The sequence below is a fragment of the Aphelocoma coerulescens genome, chromosome 28 (assembly GCF_041296385.1).
Source record: "Aphelocoma coerulescens isolate FSJ_1873_10779 chromosome 28, UR_Acoe_1.0, whole genome shotgun sequence".
Lineage (NCBI taxonomy): Eukaryota > Metazoa > Chordata > Aves > Passeriformes > Corvidae > Aphelocoma > Aphelocoma coerulescens.
Window position 1 is genome coordinate 5,157,213 of NC_091041.1, and position 21,782 is coordinate 5,178,994.

The 21,782-nt window shown below is 58.2% G+C and overlaps 2 protein-coding genes across 2 annotated transcripts; one reads left to right on the forward strand and one right to left on the reverse strand.

Moving 5' to 3' along the window:
• The first annotated feature begins 301 nt into the window (after positions 1-301).
• LOC138099765 (4-galactosyl-N-acetylglucosaminide 3-alpha-L-fucosyltransferase FUT6-like) lies at positions 302-1,883 on the forward strand. The gene is given in 2 exon segments (XM_068997254.1): positions 302-336; positions 338-1,883. Coding segments are annotated over 2 exon segments (1,581 nt in total).
• Positions 1,884-7,985: 6,102 nt separating this feature from the next.
• On the reverse strand, positions 7,986-21,208 carry NRTN (neurturin). The gene is made up of 3 exons (XM_068997332.1): positions 21,148-21,208; positions 9,800-10,070; positions 7,986-8,651 (listed from the first exon to the last, which is right to left on the reverse strand). The coding sequence occupies exons 2-3, from the start codon at positions 10,041-10,043 to the stop codon at positions 8,203-8,205; spliced, it is 693 nt and encodes a 230-aa protein (XP_068853433.1). The 5' UTR covers positions 10,044-10,070; positions 21,148-21,208; the 3' UTR covers positions 7,986-8,202.
• Between the last annotated feature and the right edge of the window lie 574 nt (positions 21,209-21,782).

The following is a 21,782-nucleotide window of genomic DNA, read 5'->3' on the forward strand; positions in this document are numbered from 1 at the left end:
ATATAAAACTGCATATAAAATTTATGTGCTATGAACAGCATTTTATATGCATATAAATGAAATATTTACAGAATGCACGTATGTAAAACTATAGCTATAAAATCTATATACCACATATACGGTATTTTATATGTATATAAATATATTCATTTATATTTGATATCTATTATAGACGTATATATAGCACGTATAGTATAGTACTTATATTTATGTAATATTTGTATTTACATGGCATATATATTTTGTTGTAATTACAACATATTCATAGAGAATAGATCTCTAGAGAGTAGATTTCTAGAGAATGGATTTATCTTTAGCCACGATAGATTTCTGTGTTAGATTTACACCGTGTGTGCAACGTGTGCATCTATAGCGGCCAAACCAAGATGGCCGCCCCTGTAGGCCGAGGCCTTCAAGGCCCGGTTTCCTTCCGGGACAAGCAGAAGTCACGGCTGCTCCTGGTGGCCAATTCCAGCCAAGCAGGTGGCCCGATCCCGACCCGGGATCACCGGCCTGTCCCATCGGAGCGGGAACAACTGGGAACACGAGGGGCCAGGCAGGAACGGGCAGCCGGGTCTGGATCTGGGAGCATCTGGGGTCTCTGTGTGCCAGCTCCAGCGGCCCAGGGGGACCGTCCCTTCGGCTCATCGATGTCCCCCAGTGCCCCACGCTGTCCCTCCCCACCGAGCTGTGACCCCAGGGCCTCCTCTCGCGTTCCCTGGGGTCCCTGTGCATCCATCCATCCCCCTCCTCCTCCACTCCCGGTGCTGTTTGCAGATCCGCCCATGGAGGCCAGGGAGGGATGGAGGATTTCCTCCAAGAAGCTCCTCAACGTCCTCCTCTTCAGCGTCATCTTCAGCTCCTGCCTCATCATCTCCCTTTGTCCGTTCGGGAGTTTGGAGCCGGAGCATCGCTACCCCGTTCCCTCTGTCCAGACACCCCAAGGATGTGGGAATGTCAGCGCCCTGCCCAGGGGTGGCCGCAGCCTGACCATCCTGCTCTGGACGTGGCCCTTTGGGTCCAGCTTCAACTTCACCGAGTGCTCGGAGCTCCTGGGCGTCCCGGGCTGTCACTGTCACTTCACCACCAACCGCAGCCGCGTCTGCCAGGCGGATGCCGTGATCCTGCACCACCGGGACGTGTGCAGGGACAGGGAGCGCCTGGCCCGGCTGCCCCGGCTCCCGACCCAGCCCTGGATCTGGCTCAACATGGAGTCTCCGAGCCACTCCTCAAACCTGAGCGCCATGGACAACCTCTTCAACCTGACCATGTCCTACCGGCGAGACTCGGACATCTTCGTGCCCTACGGGGAGCTGCAGCTCCTGGGGCAGCCCCAGCCCGTCACCATCCCGCACAAGTCCAAACTGGTGGCCTGGGTGGTCAGCAACTGGCAGGAGGAATCCCCCCGGGTCAGGTACTACCAGGAGCTGCGCAAGCACATCCCTGTGGATGTCTACGGGAAGAACCACACCCCGCTGGCCCAGGACGAGCTCCTTGCCACCATCTCCCAGTACACCTTCTACCTGGCCTTCGAGAACTCGCAGCACCAGGATTACATCACCGAGAAGCTCTGGAGGAATGCGCTGTCCTCCGGCACCATCCCCGTGGTGCTGGGGCCTCCTCGGGACAACTACGAGCTCTTCCTGCCCCCCGACTCCTTCATCCACGTCGACGACTTTGGCAGCGCCCAGGAGCTGGCGCGGTTCCTGTTCGAGCTGGCCTGGGACGCCGAGAGGTACCGGGGCTACTTCCAGTGGCGCCGGTGGTTCCAGCCGGTGCTGGGGACGGGCTGGGCCCGGCGGCTCTGCAGGGCCTGCCACTTCCTGCACACCACGGAGCCCCGGTACCGCGCCGTGCCACACCTGCCCGCCTGGTTCGTGTAGCTGCTGGTGGCTCGACCGCCCCTTTGTGCCCCTGCGATTTCCCGGGATGGTTGGACGCGCTGGGAACAAGAGGGACAAGAGGAGCATTGGAGCAAACAGGGACAAGGAAGTCGTGGGGTGTTTATGTCTTTGTTTTGCTGGAGAATGGAAGAGGGGTTTGGGGTGGGTTTGGCTGCTCCCTGAAGAACTCGTTTTGCCAGAGTTGTCCACCTTCAGTCCCTGTGGACAATTCTGGAGCAGCTCCAGAGGTGGCCAAGAGGGGAAGGTGGAACAGCAATTCCCATCACAAACCTGTCCCAAGGACTTTGAAAGGGATGGCGCTGCCAGGCTGCTGCTCCTGCTGCAGGGGGAGCTGGCCCCGTTCCTCTCTCCCGATTCCTCTCCTCTCTCCCAGTCCCCCAGCCCCACCCTGCCCTTGCTCTGCCCTGGGCTCTCCCTGGCCACCTTTGGGTGCTGCCTCAGCACATCTCCAGCACCTCCACTGGACTCTCTGTTTTCCCGACTGCTGATCCCCGAGCTGAGCTCTTCAAAGGTCTGTCCTGACCCCGGGGGTTTTCCATGAGGGAAATCAGCTCCCAGCCCAGCAGTGCACACAGGGATGCAATTGTTTCCTCCATCAGCAGCGTTTCACAAACATTTCCAAGAATTCCAGCTGCTGTTCCTCCTGCAGTCATTCTGTAGGACCATCCACAACCCCTTGTTTTACCATCAAAAATCCCTTATTTTCTTCACTTTCCCACCTTCGTTTTTCCTCTGCTTTGGTTGAACATGTGGATCAGCACAAGCCAAATGGAGATTTTTCTCACTGGGAGTTAATTTTGAGAAGCTCCAACAATGAGGTCCAGCACTCTGAGCATCCCATTTCCTGCCTCGTTCCTTTTTCCATTGCAAAATGACCAAAGGAACACTGAACATCGTCTGGGAGCTGCGAGTTCTAAACTGGGGCTTAAATGAAACTGCTTTACTTAAAGCAACAAAAATTTGCCACTTACACTATGGAAGTTGACAACACACACCTCATCTCCGAGGAATTACACCCAAAACCATCCCTGATCCCAACACATCCCAACTTTGCATTTTTTCCTGTGACCGCTGTTTTCATCCTATTTTTTTTTTTTTTTTGATGCTCTTGGAGGAGTCAGATTTTCCAAGCAGCCCTCTCCTGCTGGATCATTAAACTTTAATTTGTCCATTTTTAATATTTATTTCTCTCATTCTAGACTGGCTGGCAGCAGGATTTGGGTTTCCCTTGGTTTTTCTGGAGCGCGCACACACCGTGCACGCGCACGGGGGGAGATTTATGGCTCTCCAAAGATTCCTCCTAAAATATTTACAAAGTGGAGCTCGGAGCGGGAATGTGGCTGTCAGGCCTCTGGGTGGCATGAGGGGGGAATATAAACAGACCTTTTTTTCCATTCCCAAAAAAAATACTATAAACCTTTTATCCTTTTTTTTTTTTTCCTTTCCCCCTCCCGTTGTTCTCCGTTTTCCGGTGCCAGGTTTGAACCTATTTTGGAGAGAAAATCAAAATTAATTCCGTTCTTCTGGACAGACTGGGCTGGGAGTGATGGTGTTAAAGGATGGGGATTTTTCCCCTTCCCTTTCCCCTTTCCCTTTCTCTTCCCCTTCCCATTTCACATGTTTTTCCCAGAATTGTCACATCTTTGAGCCAACCCAACTGGAAGCTCCTTTCCCAGAAGGGCCAAAGCTGATCATTTCTGGGTCTTTCCCCAAAAAAACTCCAATTCCCCTTTTCCTTGCCCATCCCCACTCCCCATGGCGGGGACTGACCATCACTCAACCATCGTGAAAGACGAGAAATCCGTAGAATCCTTCTTTTTATTCCCACTTTGCCGCGAGGATGGAACAGATCACACCCGAGTTCAGGTTTGCTTAAAAAAAATAATATCAAACAGCTTTTTTTGGTTTTATTTTCTTTTTTTCTCCCCTCCTCCCCCCCCACCAGGTTCAGGATAAATGGTACAAATGTAATAAATGTAAACTGCACTTGGCACCGTCGGGGTCAATAAATAACATAAAAAAGGGAGCGAGCGCGGGAGGCGTTTGGGAGGCGGCGCTTTGGGATCTGAATAAATAACATAAGTTACTTCCAATAAATAGCAGTATCCAAAATACAGATGCATTGCATCCACTTCTGCAGCCGGGCGCGGGCCCGGCGATTCCGGAGGGGGAACGGGATAATCCGGCTGGTGCCGAGCGGAGCCGGGGCTGGGCCGAGCGCTCCCACCCCGCTCCCGCGGCGGCGCTGGAACAGGAATCCTTTCTTCCCTTTTCCCCCTTTTCTACCTTTTTTTCCCCCTTTTCTACCTTTTTTTCCCCCTTTTCCACCTTTTTTCCCCCCCTTTTCCCTCTTTTTTCCTTTTTCTCCTTTTTTCCTTTTTCTCCTTGTTTCATTTTTCTCCTTTTTTCCTTTTCCCCTTTTTTCTTTTCCCCCCTTTCCTTTTGTTTCCTTTTTTCTCTTTCCCCTTTTTTCCCCTTTTCCCTTTTTTCTCTTTTCTTTTTCCCTCCTTTTCCCTTCCTTTCTTTTTATTTTCCTTTTTTCCCTTTTCCCCTTTTTTCCTTTATTATTTTTCCTTTTTGCCCTTTTTCTCTTTTTCCCTCTTTCCCTTTTTACCTGATCTTCTTTCCCCCTTCTCCTCCTTCTCCTTGTATTTATTTTTTCCCTTTCCCCCCTTTTTTCTCCTGTATCTTTTCCCCTTTTTTCCATTTTTTCCTCCTTTTCCTTTCCCCCTTTTTTCCTTTTCCCCCTTTCTTCTTTTTTCTCCCCCCCCTTTTTCCCTTTCCTCCCCCCTCCTCTTGGGCCTCCCCTTCGAGGCCACGCTTTGTTTAGCCCAGAAGGAAAACACGTGGCAGCCCCATTCCCAATTTACAAGGGGCAGCAAGCTGAGGCTCTGAATCCCACCAAAATATCATTTGTCTCGATAAATTGGGAAAATCCGTTCTCCCCAGCAGGTTCTTGGAGCTGTTTAAACCCAGAACGTTCCCTCTGCGAGTGCTTTCCTCGAGTGGAAACGACGATGTTGGACCCATTTCCCCCCTGTGGATCCCAAACTGGGAACGAGACTCTGGGAGCAAATGGGATCCTGAGCGATTTGTGGGATGTGTGGGTCTGATCCGGAGCTGGAGATGGGGCACATCCTTCCCCAAGCACAGCGTGTCCTGTTGGAAAACCCACCGGAAATCCCAGAACTCCCCGTGGCCGGGCTGGGAGAACACAACCCTCGTGCTTTGCACTGTCACAACCACCAGGATCGTTTTAAACATCTCCTCGTGTTCCCAAACCTCCTGCTCTTCCAAACCCTCCTCTCCCGGGAGGAGCTGCAACCCCACACAAGCAAAAACCCAACGCCAAAATCCCCTCAACAGCTGTTGCACACTGGCTATTATTATTAATATTGATATTAATATTAATATTAACCAGCACATGGGATGCTGAGGAAGGAGCCAGATGAGATTCTGCTGTGGCTTTGAGAAGGGAATTTTCCTTTTTTTTTTTTTTTGCATTGTAGACATTCTTCCGGACAGCTCCAGCTCCGATTACAGCAGAGGGGGCTGGAGAAATGGAAAGCATCAGGGAAACCTCAGCCTTTTATTGCAACCACATTTCCAGGGCCGGGTGGCAGCGGAGCGACGCGGGATGGCACCGGGAGAGCTGGAGGAGCTCCATGAGGAGGAGGAGCCCCGAAGAAGCCATGGAAGCAGAATCCATCCTTATGGCCACACCACGATGGCCCAGCTCATCCCATTGGGGAGTTTTGTGGCTGCACATCCCAGCTGTTCCCAAAAAACCCCAGCAGGAGCAGCGAGAGGCAGATGGAGAACATCCCCTCCACACGGGCTGGAGCTCCACTGCCAGCAGGGGGAAATTAAGAAAAAAAAAGAGCAGAAAACGATGGATTGGAGCTATTCCTGCTGCTTTTAACACATCATTGCTTTGAGTCAGGTTTTCTTCCTGGTTTTGGGGGCTCCAAGCTGAATTTGCACTGGGAATGGGGAGTTTGGCAGCTGCGAGATGTCCCAGCCCAAGCCCCCACCCTGCTGCTCCCTTGGCCCCTCATCTTCCTGCTGCTCCCACAACCACCCTGGCAAAAGGAGGATCCCTTGGGCCGGGTGTCTGTCAGTCAAGGCACCCTAAATCCCTGGATTCTGCCAAAAAATGTCCAAAACCGGGGTGCAAACACTCCAACCTCTCCCCGTGAGCAGAGGCAGCTCCTGCTCCAAATCCTCCTCTGCAGCAGCAGGTCCTGCACTGCCTCCACACCACCTTCCCTGCCTTCATTGCTCTGGTTCCATTTCTTTTTTCTTACTGCAACAAAACTAATTTTAGTTTTATAGCAGCGAGACCTGGAAAGCACCCAAGCCCTTGAGAGGACAGTTATTATTATTATTATTATCATTATCATTATTATTATTATTAGATTTGGGTGCTTTTTTCTTCTTAAACTCGAGTGAGCCGCTTATCCGCCGAGAGCCCGGCGCGGCTCCCGCTGCCCATCTGCCATTCCCATCCTCCAGCTGATTATTTTGGGCCACTTTTCCCATTTCCAGCCAAAACCAGGGCTTCAAACTCACACCTTGCTTCGGGAGCTGCACCTGCAGCGTGGAGTTTATCCGCTCCCAGTTCCCATTTCCCGGGTCTGGGTTTCACACCCCACGCCCGCGGCTGCCTCCTGCCTTTCCCAAAATACAGGGAAAACTCCGTGTTACAGAGTCCAGGCTGCCTTCCCAGGACGCCAGTCCTGCTGAAGGATGGTGTTTATATTCCTCCACTACACCCTGGCTCCGCTCAGCCAAGAGCTGCGTTTGGATAAAAAGCAAGGAAAAAAAAATCCCCACCAGCCTGGCCCTGTGTGGAGGTCGGGAATGCGGCTGGAGATGCTGTCCCCCACCCCATCCCAAGGGATCCAACCTGCTCCCCCAAATCCTGCAGCACCATCCCTGCACTGCTGGGATCACCAAACCAGCCCTCCTCCTCCTCCTCCTCAGGATGAAGGCACACGGGATTTTCCCCCCCGTTCCACCGGAGAGGAGCCACGACGCCGGGGGGGTGGCACACGGAGTGTTTTCCCTCACGTTGGTTAATGCCCAGGACATGACACCAATATTCTCCTTCTGTTTATGATTTGCTTTTTCTGGGAAGGGAGCCAAGGGGAGAAAACCCATCAATCCCAGGCAACAAATCGAGCCTGCCCAGGGAACGTGAGAGGCTGCGGGCTCATTTATTTCCCCGCAGAGTAAACAGCAGTGACACTGCTGTAAATGCGAGTGGAGCCAAACCCGGGCCTGAGTCCCCTCTCCCGCAGGATTCCAGCCCTGACCAGGGGATGGGGGATACTCCTGGGAGAGCCAGGGGGATTTTAGGAGACGCCAAACCAGGGATGCTCCTGCCCACGCCGCCAAGTGCTGCGGCTCTGCTGGTGGCCCAGGGAGGTTCTGTCATCTCCCTGGTGGTGGCCGGGCTCCGGCCCAGCTGCCCGTGGCAGGGGCACGGGAGGTTAATCCAGTTACTTCAGATTATCCCGAGTTTAAAGAAGAAAAGCCCCAGGGCTGCAGGAATGAGACGACGGCAAAAGGGGCACAAGCCAGAGGGAGTCAGAGCCACTCACAAACCACTGTTGGTGCTTCTGTGCCCCCAAACACCCGGAGCTGGGGGGCTCGAATCTCCCCCAGCAGTGCAGGGTGGTCACAAAACCCTGGGAAACCCCAAAGCTACAGAGAGAAGGACTCAGCTCCCACCCCTGGGGCCGCACAGGGCACCTGCAGCTGCCTGACACACCCCGAACCTGTAATGCACCCCAAGACACACCCCGAGCGTGCAGCACACCCTGTCCGGTACCACCCAGCACCGGCACCGCTCACAACACCCCAGCGTGTGCCGCAGCCGTGTGCCACACCCCGGCACAGAACCCCTGGCACGTGTGGGTCCCCCCGTGCCAGAGACACCTGCCCCGCACCACCCCCGTGAGGGTACCGCGGCCTGTGACACGTGTGACACGTGTGACACGTGTGACACAGCGCACCCCGTGCCCACCGAGGGCTGCACGCGCCCCGTTGCACACCCACTGTCACCTCAGCGGCGCTGGCAGGGACCCCCGGGCCACCGGCAGAGGGGACAGCAGCCTCGAGCAGCCGTCACCGCTCCAACCACCTCCGCCGTGGCACCGGCCACGTCTCTAGTCCTGCGCGGCGAGCGGGACGGTGACACTGAGGGACACGCCAGCGGCTCAGTTCTCCTCCTCCGGCCGCTCCAGCCTCCATCCCGGTCCCTGTGCCACAGCCTCGTGCCGGGGTGGCCCCGTCACACGCAGCCGCACTCCTTGGCCGACAGCTCGTTGACGGTGTAGTAGCGGTTGTAGGCGTCCAGGAAGGACACGTCGTCGTCGTAGGCCAGCGGCCTGCAGCACGGCCGGGCCCGGATCTTCTCCTTCCGGATCTTTCTCCGGCTCCTCATGCTCTTGAGGGAGAGGTCGTAGCTGCGCACGGCGGCCTCGCAGGTGCCGCTGCAGTAGCGGAACAGAACCGTCTCGTCCGACTCGTAGCCCAGGCCCAGCTCGCTGACGCTGACCTCCAGCTCGCGCAGCTCGCAGGGTTTGTGGCGGGCGCGGGCGCGTTTCCTGCGGCTGCCGGAGCGAGGGAACAGCGGCAGCTCGTGCCCGCCCGAGTTCATGGCCTGGCGGTAGCGCTCCACCAGCGCCGAGATCAGCTGCCGGATCTCGCCCTCCGTGTAGCTCTCCAGCAAGGCGCTGTCTGCAAGAGGAGGGCATGGGGTAAGTGGGTGTCCCCCTGGGGTGTGGGTGTTACTGGGTTGGGTGGAGGGGGCTTGAGATGGGAGATCCTCCATGGATGAGGATCTCGGGATCCTCCGGCATGGAGGTGCCTATGGGTGGGTGGATAAGCTCAAGATGGAGATTCCCTGGGGTGGGCGGACATCCCCCAGGAAGAAGGTTCCTTGGGGTGGATGACTCCCAGGATGGAGATTCCCTGGGGTGGGTTAACATCCACCCGAGACAGGAGATCCTCCATGGATGGGGATCACAGGATTCTCCAGGATGGAGGTGCCTTAGGGCGGATGGGTGATCCCCAGGATGGAGATTCCCTGAGGCGAGAGGACATCCCCCAGAATGAAAATTCCTTGGAGTGGGTGAACATCCCCCAGGATGGAGGTCCCTTGGGGCAGGTGGATTTGGGGATAAACACCAATAAATTTAATATTTGCACAGTTTCCCTCTGGCCTGGGAGCCCCAGGGCCCCAAGGGCTGCCCCCCAAGACCCCAGGGCCAGCAGCCAACACCCAAACTGTGCCCAGCCACTGCTGGCAGCACCCACATCTCTCTGTCCCAACCCTACATCCAGGGTTATTCCAGCTCAGCTCCGCGGGAGGCACAGGAAAGACAGAGGAAAGCGTGGTTTGACAGCTTGTCATCGATTTCCAAATTTCCACCCAAAAAAAGCAGTTCCTCTGGTTTGGAATCAAAACAAACATGTGGGGATTTCCAGCCCTCAGGGAGCACCGAGGGGCGAACAGGGGGAGCTGTTGCTGTGCCCTCATCTTCAGCTCCTGTTTGACATTTTCCATTTGTAAAAAACAGCATGGAACTAAAAAAAATTACCAAAAAAGAAGCATTTGGAGGGAAAAAAAGCAGCTTCTTCTCAGTAAACGAGCTGTTTGAGTTTCCCTCTGTGGAGAGCTGCCGTGTTCACACCGAGGTCTGGTGCCCAGTGCTCCCCGCTTGCCCCAAATTTTTTGTTTAAACCCTCCTAAAGGGGAGGGTCCTAAACGTCCTAAAGGGGACGTTGGGATGCAGGAGAGGGCAGGGAATGACCCCACGGGGATCTGGGGGCACCTGCAGGTCCGGGGGGAACAGTGACCCTGGGATGGAGGAGCAGGAGCTTACACTGGGCCAGCAGAGAGCCGTGGCGTTGCAGGGCCCGTGGGGATCTCCGCAGAGCCGCCGGCAGCGAGGAGGAGGAGGAAGAGGAGGAGGAGGAAGAGGAGGAGGAGGAATCCCGTGAGGAAGACGGCGAGGAAGGCAAGGGGCTGAATTCCCGGCTTCCGCTGAACATGTCTCTACAAACTAAAATGGATAACATGGAACTGAGGAGCATCGATGCAATGGCTGCACACTTCCATACCTTCATCTTAGAGCAAGTCAGAACATTGAAACTCTGCAAAACAGGCAAAACAAACATCCTTAATGCGCGCCCCGAGCCCCCGGAGCCCCTTCCCTCCCTCCTTCCCTCCCTCCCTCCCTCCCTCCCTCCCCATGGCTCAGGATGGGGGGATCTTCCCATGGGATCACCGGCATCCCCTCGGCTCCAGCTCCTCCCCTCCCGACACCGGTGCTGAGATGGGGAAACTGAGGCACGAGGGGCAGCCCAGGGAGGAAAAGGCTGGGATGGAGCAGGGCTGTGACACTCGACCCCACCACCTGAGAAAGGGCCTCTGGCTTCTTGCAGGCCCATAAAATTTTAGGAGAGCGGTTCCAGCTTTGCTGCACGTCCCATAAAACAGCCTCCCATTCCGGCAGCCAGAAATTCTGGCCCCCACCCACTCGCCTGTGACCTTTCAAAAGACTCAAATCCCAGCTCCAATGTGCAAAACAATAACAACAAAGTTATTCCAGGCTTTGCCGTTGGTTTCTTTTGCTCTCAAAAGCCCCAGACCAGCCCCGTCCAACCTGGCCTTGGACACTCCCAGGGATGTCGGTGTTTCCACTCGTTTTTCCTGATAAATCAAAATCCAGCGCCTCCATCCCCGCAGACGTTTTTTTGCCCACAAAAAATGGAGCATTTGGGGTTCTCCGATGTCCCTCACTTCTCACGCTCTCGTTTTTTCCCATCTCTCTTGTTTTCCAGCCCCACTCCCAATTTTTCCAGCAGACTCTTGGGATTTGTTTCCAATATTCACCGACTCCTTAAAGCTCCTGGGGTCATGAGATGAGGGAGAAAAGTGAATTTATTTTTTTTTCCACCCTAAATCCTCCTTGCTGAGGGGTTGAAAGAAGGAGATGCCAAAACTTTTAGTGCTGATGCTTCAAAGCAGAGCACCCAAAAGACATTATATTCTAAGTGTGCCATAAATTTTCCGTCGATTCATGTTTCCGGGCATTGATTCATTATTTTCCAGAGCTCAGCCTCAAGAATGGATGAAGCCACGGTGTGGCCGAAGGATTTTTGGCAGCACGAAACACTTGGAAAGACGGAGGCCTTGACGGGACATCAGAGAGAGCTTCCACCTGCCACACACTGTTTACTTGAGTGCCTTACATGGGAGCCAAGCTGCTTTGAAATCCCGGCTCCTCATGACTCATCCCGCAGGAATTAAACAATTTCCATCCAGGCGCACGGGGCAGCAGCTCCAGAGGCTGCTCCTCCAGCAGCAGCTCCGGCTCAGCGCCGGGTCCTGCTCACAGGATGGGGCTGGGTTGTCCTGGAGGGGATGGGGGTGGTGGAGAGACAGGCTGTTCCCAAAACTGCCTCAGACCTTCCCCAAAACTCCCTCAGATTTTCCCCAAAACTCCCTCAGACCATAAGAAAAACTCTCTCAGATTTTCCCCCAAATTTCTTCAGATTTCCCCCAAAACTTCCTCAGACTGTCCCCAAAAACTCCTTCAGATTTTCCCCGAAACTTCTTCACACCTTCCCAAAATTGCTTCAGACCTTCCACAAAACTTTTCACAAGCTCCCAAAATACTCTTCTGGGATTGAACCTTGCCAAAAAGCATCGGTGTGTCCGGCACTCCCGCCCAGGGCGGATGCTGCACTGGGAGTACTGGAACCTGCAGTGCCCCTGGATCAAACTGGCCACAAAATGCCAAAAACCAGCCCCAAAACGGGAAGCATTGAAAGGAAAAAAAGCCCCAAACCCTGATCTGAGTGGACCTGTTGGATTTTCAAGCAAGTGGGTGCATAAAGGAGGGGAAGATGTCCCTGTTCCCATCCCCAGCTCTGCTCCAGGGACAGGGAGTGCCACCATCTCCTGGGCTGGGGACGGGGGCACCTCATCCTCGCGGGCAGTGCTCTGAACTCCAAACCCTCCGGTGGCCACAGCGCATCCGCAGCTCATCCCTGCTCCTCCTCCTCCTCCCCCTCCAGCTCTTCCCACTCCCCGTAAGCAGAACCAGAGCAGAGCTGGGACACATGGTTCTGCTTTGCCTCAGTGAAATCCAGCCCAGCGCCAGCAGCTCCAGAGCTCTCCCCGCAGCTCCCCCCGGACCCCCCCAAAGGGCCGACCACAACCCAGGCAGCCGCTCAACCCTGGGGTCCTGCTCCTCTGGGAAAGCCTTTGGGGCACTCCTGGGTGAAGTGGGACTCTGGAGGGAACAGCAGAGCCGGGCCCAGCCCCATGGGATGGGGGAGAGGGAGATGGGATGGGGGAGAGGGAGGTGGGATGGAGGAGAGGGAGGTGGGATGGGGGAGAGGGAGGTGGGATGGGGGAGAGGGAGATGGGATGGAGGAGAGGGAGATGGGATGGAGGAGAGGGAGGTGGGATGGAGGAGAAGGAGAAGGAGATGGGATGGAGGAGAAGGAGATGGGATGGAGGAGAGGGAGGTGGGATGGAGGAGAAGGAGATGGGATGGAGGAGAGGGAGGTGGGATGGGGGAGAGGGAGGTGGGATGGTGGTGGGGCAGAGGAAGCTCCAGCATCCCCGGAGCCCCCAGACTGAGCAGGCTGAGCTCCCTCGTTCCCACGCTGCCATGACATTTACGTTCGGGCTGAATTACAGCGGGTTTGGTTTACATCTCTCCCAACAGCTGAAGAGCAAAAAACCCACCCCCAACCCCCTCAACATGGGGAAAATAATAAGGAAAAGCATCCCCCACTGAGGCTGTGGGATGTGGATGGATGGGCCAAGGGCACCCCGTGGTGCCGGGGGCGATGCCGGGGATGGCGGCCACACCAAGTCGTGGTTGGAGAAGGAAGCCTGGGGAGGTCCCATCCAACGGAGCAGCCCTTGCCGTGGCCCCATCCATATTCCCACCACCTCATAGAATCATGGAATCCCAGACTGGCTTGGGTTGGAGAGACCTTAAAGCCCACCCAGCGCCACCTCTGCCATGGGCAGGGTCACCTTCCACTGTTCCAGGCTGCTCCAAGCCCTGCCCAACCCGGTGGAAATTTTCCCTCATTTTGGAATTGGCAGAGCCAAACCAGCTCCAGCTGCCGAGCACTGGAGGAAGCACCAGGACAAGGCAGGAATTTTGGGACATTGACTCATCCGTCCGCTCCACATCCCACATCCCGGACACCGGAGGGCATCACCTTTGGGAATGAGCAGGCACAGGACCCCCAGAGCCCCCCCAGCACGGCCAGACCACCACCCTGAGGAGGAGATGCCCTGTCCCGTATTCCTGAGCTGGGAAAGCCCAAGGAGCAAATCCTGCCAGAGAGGGGTCCGGGAGCTCTTCCAGGGGGAAAAGGAGCACGGGGGGGGAAAAAATCCCAATTTGTGCCAGGCCAAGGGGCACCTTGAGCCATCCCTGCGTGCCAGGGACAGCATCCTGTGCCCGAGCCGAGCCGGTTTGCACAGGCAGAAGCCAAATCCCCCGGGAAGGAAATCCCAGCACCAGTGCATCTCCAGTACCCCCAACCCAGAGACGCCGCGGCCACGACCCTCCTGACTCTCCCCACCCCCAGGAGCTCCACCCAGACCCAATTTGGGGCTGAATTTCTGCACGGAGCCCTCGGGACAGACTCCGGGGCGGTGCTGACCCGTCTCACCGTGTCCCGCGGGATCCCCGTTCCCTCCACCCGGCGTGGCGATGGGATGCGGGGAGGCTGCCGGCCCGGCGGGATAAATCCATGCCCTGGGAAGCTGCGGCGGAGCCTTTGATTCCTTCCCCGGAGGTCTCGCGTGGGCTTTCATGTCATTAATTAACGGGATGCGCAGCGGGCGCCCGGCGGGGAGGAATCCCGCTGGATGCGGAGCCGAGCGCGGGGATTTCCGCCGCCGCGTCCCCTTGCCGGGACCAGTTCAGCCCCAGTTCAGCCCCAGTTCAACCCTGGCTGGGCTCAGCTCAAGGGAAAATAACGATGCTGCTTCCCCTCCAGCCTCGGCTTCCCTCGGTTCCCCCCCATGCCTGTCCCCGGCGCTCCGGGGGCTGGGAATGCAGCTGCCATACAAATCCGCAGGGAATAAAAGCGCGGTTTGATGCAGCGCAGCTCCCTGCAGCATCACCCAGCGCGGCCCGGGGACACCCGGGGGTGTCTGTGCAGAGCCTGGGGACACCCGGCCGAGATCTGCCCCCTGACACCCCCAGCTCTGAAAAACACCGCTAAACCCAGCACATTTCGGGGATATTTACTCCCTTTCCAGCTAAAAAGCAGCCGAAGCATTTAAAAGTCGTTGCGGGGACGTGGGCGGTGTGGCCTCAGTTTGTGGCCCCAGTTTGTGGTCCCAGTTTGTGGTCCCAGTTTGTGGCCCCAGTTTGTGGTCCCAGTTTGTAGTCCCAGTTTGTGGCCCCAGTTTGTGGTCCCAGTTTGTAGTCCCAGTTTGTGGCCCCAGTTTGTGGTCCCAGCCCAGTGTCCCCACCGGGCCCGGCAAGGTGTGACAGCCCCGCCAAGGTCACCGCGGCTGCAGCAACACAAAAACCTCCCTAAGCCGATTCCGTCAGGTCTAAGCAGCAGCAAGGGCCGCCCTTCACGGGAAGAGGTGAGTAATTAGAGATTAATTACTGATAAAATCCCTCAGGGTGCTGCCCGGCGCCGCCGCAGCGGGAGCGGAGCGTGGCTCGAGGTGAGGTAACACCGACGCGGGGAATGAGGTGGGAATATCTGCAGGGAAAACCCCCTGCAGACGGATCCCGTTTGCTGAAGGGCAGGGAAAATCAAATTACATGGCTCGAAATCCCACCGGACCCGGGATGGTTTGTGTGGCCGTGGGGGAAATCAGGGGTAACACCAGCCAAGGACCCCCCACCTGCCGCAGGGCGCCCTTGGGTGCTGCTGTGCTGACCTCCCGCACCCCTGACGCCGCTTTTCTGGCCCAAATTTCCCCTCTCGTGCCAAAACCTGGACTCTGAATGTCAATTATTTTTGGATCCGAAGCGACGCTCCCGCCCCCCCCCCCCCCCCCCCCGGAATTAATAAACCTCCCGATGCCAAAAAGGGGCGGTTTGTCAGAGGAAACTAATTACTGTGGCTTGTTTGAACAATCCCAGTGCCTCGGGAAAGAGGGTTAAAAGCTTAAATTTTGGCAGCGAGACGGAGCCCAGGCTCCAGATGTGCTTTGCTCTGGGCCCATTTCGACACCGCTGGTATCTGAGAGCTGCCACGGCTGCACTGGGGGCAAAATCTCCTTTTTCCCAAGAAAGGAAAAGCCCTCGGTGGGATCAAGGAGGGAGAAATACACCAGAGGCAGGAGGGCTGCCGTGACAGCATCACCTCCCACAGCACAGCTTGGCCACTTTCCCCTTCCCTGTTTTTTGTAGGGTTTTCCTCCCCTGCGGATTCCCCAAATCCCTTGGAGCAGGGATGGGGTCACTGTGCTGCAGCGTGCCTCAGTTTCCCCTTTGGAAAAACACCCTGGGAGCACCTCGAAGGACTCCAGGTATTAATTCCTGATTTTCCCAGGGTTCCACCTCTGCCTTTTCCACAAGTCTCAGGTGTGCTGGCCCGATCCCTTCAGCTCCCGCCTTAATAATTCCCCTTCTCATCCCTCGGGAAACAGATCCTGCTCTGACCCAGCATCCCTGCAAGCAGGATGGGTGGGGCGAGCCAGGAAGGAGCAGTAGGATGGGGGAGCTACATCCCTGCGGGATGAGCATCCACCTGCATCCCTCCACAGCATCCCGGGCAAGCAGCACAGGTGATGCCGATGCCTCCTCCAGCGCAGAGCTGGGAATTCCCCCGCTCTTCCCTCTCTTCTCCCCACAGATCCCGGATTCCCGGCTGCACAGAGGGGGCCGGCTTGTCCCGGCGCCCGCCGGGGATTAGGGCACTTTGCTGAGGGCACCGGCACAGGGGCGAGGTTTGCAAATCCAATTTGCACTAAACCCTTCCAGTGGGTTTTGGCCGGAGCGCGGACTGGGATCCCATCAGGATTTACCGACCGACTCCAGTGTCAACTGCCAACATATTGAACCACTTAGCGCTGCTCCGGAGCGAGCAGATGAGGAATTCCGCCCGGGACAGCAACAGTGGCACTCTGGGAATGGGGATTTCAGCTGGAGGGAGCTCAGAACCAGGAGATGCTCAAGGCTGGAGGTGATGGGAAGAGCTGGAGGGTCTCTGAAGGGCAGCAGGTCACACAGATGGACCTTGGCACATGGACATGGCAATACCACGGAGAAGGACACATCCCTGAGCTCTCCTGTCACTGCAGGGAAAACCTGCCAGGATCCCTCAGGGATGAGAGGTTTTCCACTGGGAAGAGCCACACGGTTTCCAAAAAAGCAACGTTTTCCCTCCGCTCCCAGCCAGGACGTCGGTGTGTGGGGAGAGCCGTGGCCATTCTGCCCTTCCCACCCCGCTGCCCTTTCCCTCAGCTCCAGCTCAGACTTGATCAAACTGTGGGTAAAAGATTGGGATTGTTTGTCCTGCTGCCATGAAAACACCGACTACAATTGGAACACAGCCACCCAAATCCTGCCCATGCTCCTGCACAGGAGCTGCCACCGCAGCGAGGGGAGGGCAGGTGACACAGACAGGGACAATCTGTACCTTTGCTCCCCATTTTCCTCCTTTCCCAGACCAGAGGCTGCTCACAGCAACAAGAAATTCAGGAAAGCGCTGCTGGAAGATCGTGGCATGGCTGAAGAGCTCCGGCAAAACATGGATTGGGGCATTTCTCTGTCACTGCCCATGGGAGTGGGGTTGGCAGCCGGTCCTACTGCAGCTCCTGTGCTGGTGGTCAGGGATGGAAAACATCGACCGTCCTCAGATTCACTGCCCAGAGCAGCTGTGGCTGCCCCATCCCTGGCAGTGCCCAAGGCCAGGTTGGACAGGGTTTGGAGCAACCTGGGATCGTGGAAGGTGTCATTTCCCAAGGTCCCTTCCAACCCAAACCATTCCAGGATTCCATGATCTGCTCTTGGAGACAGGTGGGGGCCAGAACCCCCCTCTCCTCCCCATCCCTCCTCTGCCAGGAAGCTCCCACCACAAGTGATGCTTTGCCAGGGCACAGCCCAACATTCCCCCTCTGTCTGTGCTCAGAGGGTTCACACCACTCAAATCCTGGCTGGATCCTTCCAACCTCTCCTTTCCCCGCCCCAGACTTCTCTTGGGTACCAAACAGGTGGGTTTTTCCCCCAGTTCAGGGTGATGCTTTTGGTGCCCAGCCCAGCTCGGAGGAGCTTCACTGCCTCCCACGTCCTCCCCCACGTGCAGCGGCTCCAGAGCTGGCACTGTCCCTCCCAGCCGCCTCCGGGGAGCTGCTAAGCCTCAAAAATGTGTTTTTAATAAGCCAACAGCACTTAACGAAGACAGCAGCTGCCCTGTTAAATCAGAGGCGAGCCCTTCCTCCAGAGAGGACGGGATGGGTGTTCCCAGCTGGGACCTCCGGGGTGAAGGTGTTTTAGTTCACACCCAAGGTTTGGGCTGGCTTCGGTGTCCCCCTGTGCTGCACAAGGACACAGCGTTGGTGGCTAGCCAGGGAAGGCTGCAGAGAGGGAAAAACCCAGGGAAAACCAAAAAGCCACTCCAGCATCTTGCTGGGAGCATTCCCTGCCTCTTCCTCCTGGCACGGCTGCAGCTTGGGATGGACCCCACGAGGATTTGGGATTTTGGCTTGCAGACCCTGCTTTGCTCCAGGGCAGCAGGACTGGGGGCTCTGCCCTGTGTCACCGGTGCCGTCGGCCACCAGATGCCATCACCAAATCCCACAGCCCTGGTGGGAGTGACAACAGCAGCAATAAATACACCCTGGGCTCCCAGGCAGCTCCTTCAGCCAAAACCAACATTATTAATGGCAAAAAGGCCCCCACGAGCCACGGGGCTTGGTCAGTTCTGCATCGCTGCCAATGCCAGTAAGACCCAGACATGGCAACCATGGAGGAAAGTCGGTTTTCTCCCTGGGAAGGACCAGGGCTGGGTTTACAACCACCTCTAAACCAGGCCAAGATTTAATTGAGGGACTTCCTAAAGCCTGGAGCCACAAAACCAGGACCCTGCTCCTGAATTAGCTCCATTCTCAGTGCCCGGGAGAGCTCCAGGATTCATCCCCCTGCCCCAAGCACCACAGGTCCCTGTGCTGCAAAAAAAGCTGCTGAAACAGAGAAAAATGCAACTCCTGCTTTGGATTATTGCAGCCTGGGAGCGATGCTAAAGGAGGGACTTCCTCTCCTGGGATATCTCCCGCTGCGGGGCCGCTGACCCCTCGGAGCACTGCGAGAGCCGGGGTAGGGCTGCCCCTGCCTCCCTCCCGGCAGCCACCAGCCCTCCCCGCCGACACTGGGCTTGGAGGCAGTTCAAAGGCAACCTTTGCTGCGGGAAAGCAAATTAAATGTGGTTCCATCCAAATGAAAACACTCCAGAACCCCGGCGCTGGTGCGAGTGGCATCGCCTGCGAGGGGCTGCCGCGGCCTTTGAGCGACGGCAGGAGGAAACGCTTTTTGGAGAACAACGCGGTGGCAGAGATTGTTTCAATTTAGCTCTGGGGTGCTGGGCTACAAAGTGAGCCCGTTTCGAGTTTCGTGAGGGAGAAGCGGCGGGAATGAAGCTGCTCACGGCATTTCCCTTCCCAGGGCAGTCGCAGAGGGGGCGGCTTCGCTCCGACGCGCTCGGGATGCTCCGTCCCGCGAGAGCAGCAGTGCACCACGCCTGGCATAGCCAGGAGCGAGCTTCTCTTCCTCTCCCCCAAGTTTCATGGGGAAACTCTACTCCAGACTGGCCAAATCCCAGAAAAATCTGAGTTGGGTGGGATTTCTCCAGTCCAGCCAGTTAATGGTGGAGCTGGAGCAGACGGGATTGGACCGAGGGACTGGACCACCCCAGGCTGCACTCCTGGGATGCCAAGTGATCCCAGGCAAGGTGGGACTGGAGGGCCCAGCTTTGCCCAGGTCCTCACCCCCTTCCCAGGCATCCGGAGCTTTGGGAGCTGCCAGAGTGGGACCCCACGATGCTGCCCCGACTGGCCTTGGCAAAGCTGCTGGAAGCAGGACTGTGCACGTGTGCTTTAGCTTAGACCAGCAATGAAATCGCCTGTGGCACTGGAGGGAAAAACCCCACTCCAGTAAACGCCACACCAGCAAAACCCTCACCAGTAAGATCCACAGCAGTCCTGTACTACTTCATCTCCTGGGATGGGAACTCACACAGGGCCCCAGGACCCTCCCTCCCCTCAGCATCTCCCTCCAGCTGAGGCTCAGCCCTGCTGAGCTGCTCCATGGGCAGGGATGACATCAAGAGGCAGCTGCCAGCTCCTCGTGCCCCCCAAACCCACCCCTGTGAGGGGACAACATGGCTCAGCACGACCCAGGGTGGGGAGAAGACGGGGCTCCGAATGCCACCTCCCTGTGCTGCCCTGGGGACAGCCAAGGTGACACCTTCTCTGACCACACCATTGGCTGGGCTGCGTTTCGGGCTCATGAGAGGTACCCTGACCTCAGAAAGGGGATATTACAAAATCCTACATCCATCCCTGCAGTCCCCCAAAGGTGGAAATCAACCCCAAAGCGCATCCTGGAGCCCCCGCGCCCCGCACGGCCCAAGGGAGCTCCAGAGGGAGGTGGAGCGCGATGTGATTCATGGCACTGCCGTGGGAGGGCATCCAGGGCCGCCGCAGCCGGGCCCAGCACCACCCGCCCTCGGCACGGGCACCGGGGGGTGCCCACCCCCCAACGCCTGCGCGTCCCCCCGGCCGGGCCACAGCAAACCGGAGCAGCTGCTTTTGTTTCCAGCCCAACCACGAGGCCTGGAAGGTGCTGGGCTCTGCCCTTGAAAACCCCGGAGGAGCCTGGCCCTGGTGCCGCATCCTGCTGCGAAGTCGCTGCGGCCACGCGAAGCGGGAGGGAGAGCTCGGCATTCCCGGGATGCGCCACACCTCCCGTGCGCCTTCCTGCGGGCAGCACCGAGCTGGACCAGCGCTGAGCCAGCCCTCCGACATCCAGCGCTACCTGAAAACTTGGGATGTAGGAACAGGGAAGTCTAATCCTTCTCCGCAGCCCCGGAGCTGCCGGGGATGGAGGCGCAGGACGAGCCCGGAGCCTGCGGTGACACCGAGGACGCTCACACCGGGGCACGGCCACGGCACGAAGCAAACCCGAGGTGCAGCATCTGCAGCCCGCTGTCAGCGCCGCAGCGGGCGGATTTGGGTCGGAACCAAAGGGTAAAACCCAAACCCAAGCTCTCACACCTCCTAAAATTTGGCACAGAGATGCCCCTTCCCTGTTCGGTTTCTCTGCCCTGCGCCAGGCAGAGGCTCGGCTGCTTCTGCCACTAAATCCAGGAGCACCCACGACCACGAGAGGATGAATTTGGGATCCACTGCGATCCCGCCTTTAGATCTGGGATCTCAGCACACATCCAGGATTCACACAGCACTTCCAGCAGGCACCAGCCCCTTCTCCCGCTGGGATAAACCGTGCCCTTCACCCAGCGCCTGACTGCGGATCGGCTCCCGGAGCAAGGATGGGATTTAAATCAGTGCTGGCTACAAGCTACCATATATGTGCAATAAAGACACCCGAGGTCTGGCTTGTTTTGTTAAAGCCTTCGTGGAGACCGCAGCGAGAGGGGGAAATTCCCTCCCTCGAGGATGGGGGGAAATTCACCCCCCAGCCCCAGCCGAGCTCTGGACATGGTCAGCACTGCGGCGCGGCCGGAGCTGGGAGAAGGTGACGGGGCTGGAGATGCCGGCTGGAGATCCTTCCGTTCCTTAAACTAATATTTAGACAGGACCCATCTCCTCCCTCCCGCGAGCGCTCCGCGCCCGGAGCCGTCCCGCGCCGTGTTTGTGTTCCTGCGTGGCGGGACGGGCTCCAAGTATGAAGCAAAGTCCTGCGGCGGCCGCACAGGCCGCCCCGACCCCGGGAGGGTGCTGGGGACCGTGGCCGGGGTCCCCTCGCTCCCCCCATTCCCGGGGGAGCCCGAAGGCTCCGGTTCTGCCCCGTTCGGCGGTGGCAGCATCCGACCGGCCGGGCGCGGGCGGCGGGGAACGGCGCGGGTCCCTCCGGGGGAAAGAGGCTTCACCGGGACCCCCGGAGCCGCCCCCGGTACCGCAGCGCCAGCGCGGGGCAGGAGCGTCCCGGGCCGGGCAGGTGCCCGGGGCCGGCGCTGCCGAGCCAGGGCCGCCCGCGGCGCTTACCTGGACGCCGGGCCGGTGCCGGTGCGCGGCGCTCAGCGGCGGCTCCGTGCCGGGGCACGCGTGGGGCCGGGGGTCGCCATGGGCGAGCGGCGCGGGGCTGGCGCGGGTCTGGCTCGGCTGGAGCGCGGCGGGGGGGCTCGGCCACCGCCTCCTCCCGCGCCGGGGGGCGGGTTTGGAGCCGGCCGGTTCCCCCGCCCCGCCCGGTCCCGAGCCGGGCTGCGCTCCGGTGCCGCTGCCGGTGCCGCCGGCGGTGCCCGTCTCGCCCCGCTGCCTCCCGGTGCCGGTCCCGCTGCCGCCCGCGCCCCGCAGCCAGGCGAGTCCGCGGCTCCCCCGGAGGAGGCACCGGCTGCTTCTCGCAGCGGAGCCGACGGGGCCGCCCGGCCCCGCCCCGGTCCCTCCCGGTGCCGCCCCGGTCCCTCCCGGTGCCGATCCCGCCCCGCCCGGGCTCAGCCAGACGCGCCGACACTGCCCCGGTGCTACCAGCCCCGAGCCCCGGTTCTGCCCACGGCATCGCCCCGCTGCCCCGGTTTCCCACCCTTGGACCCCTCGGTGCTGCCCCCGGAGCCGGTGCCCGCCGCGGGCAGCGACCAGCCCGGGCCCGGTGCCCAAATGTCCGCTCGCAGCCGTACCCAAGG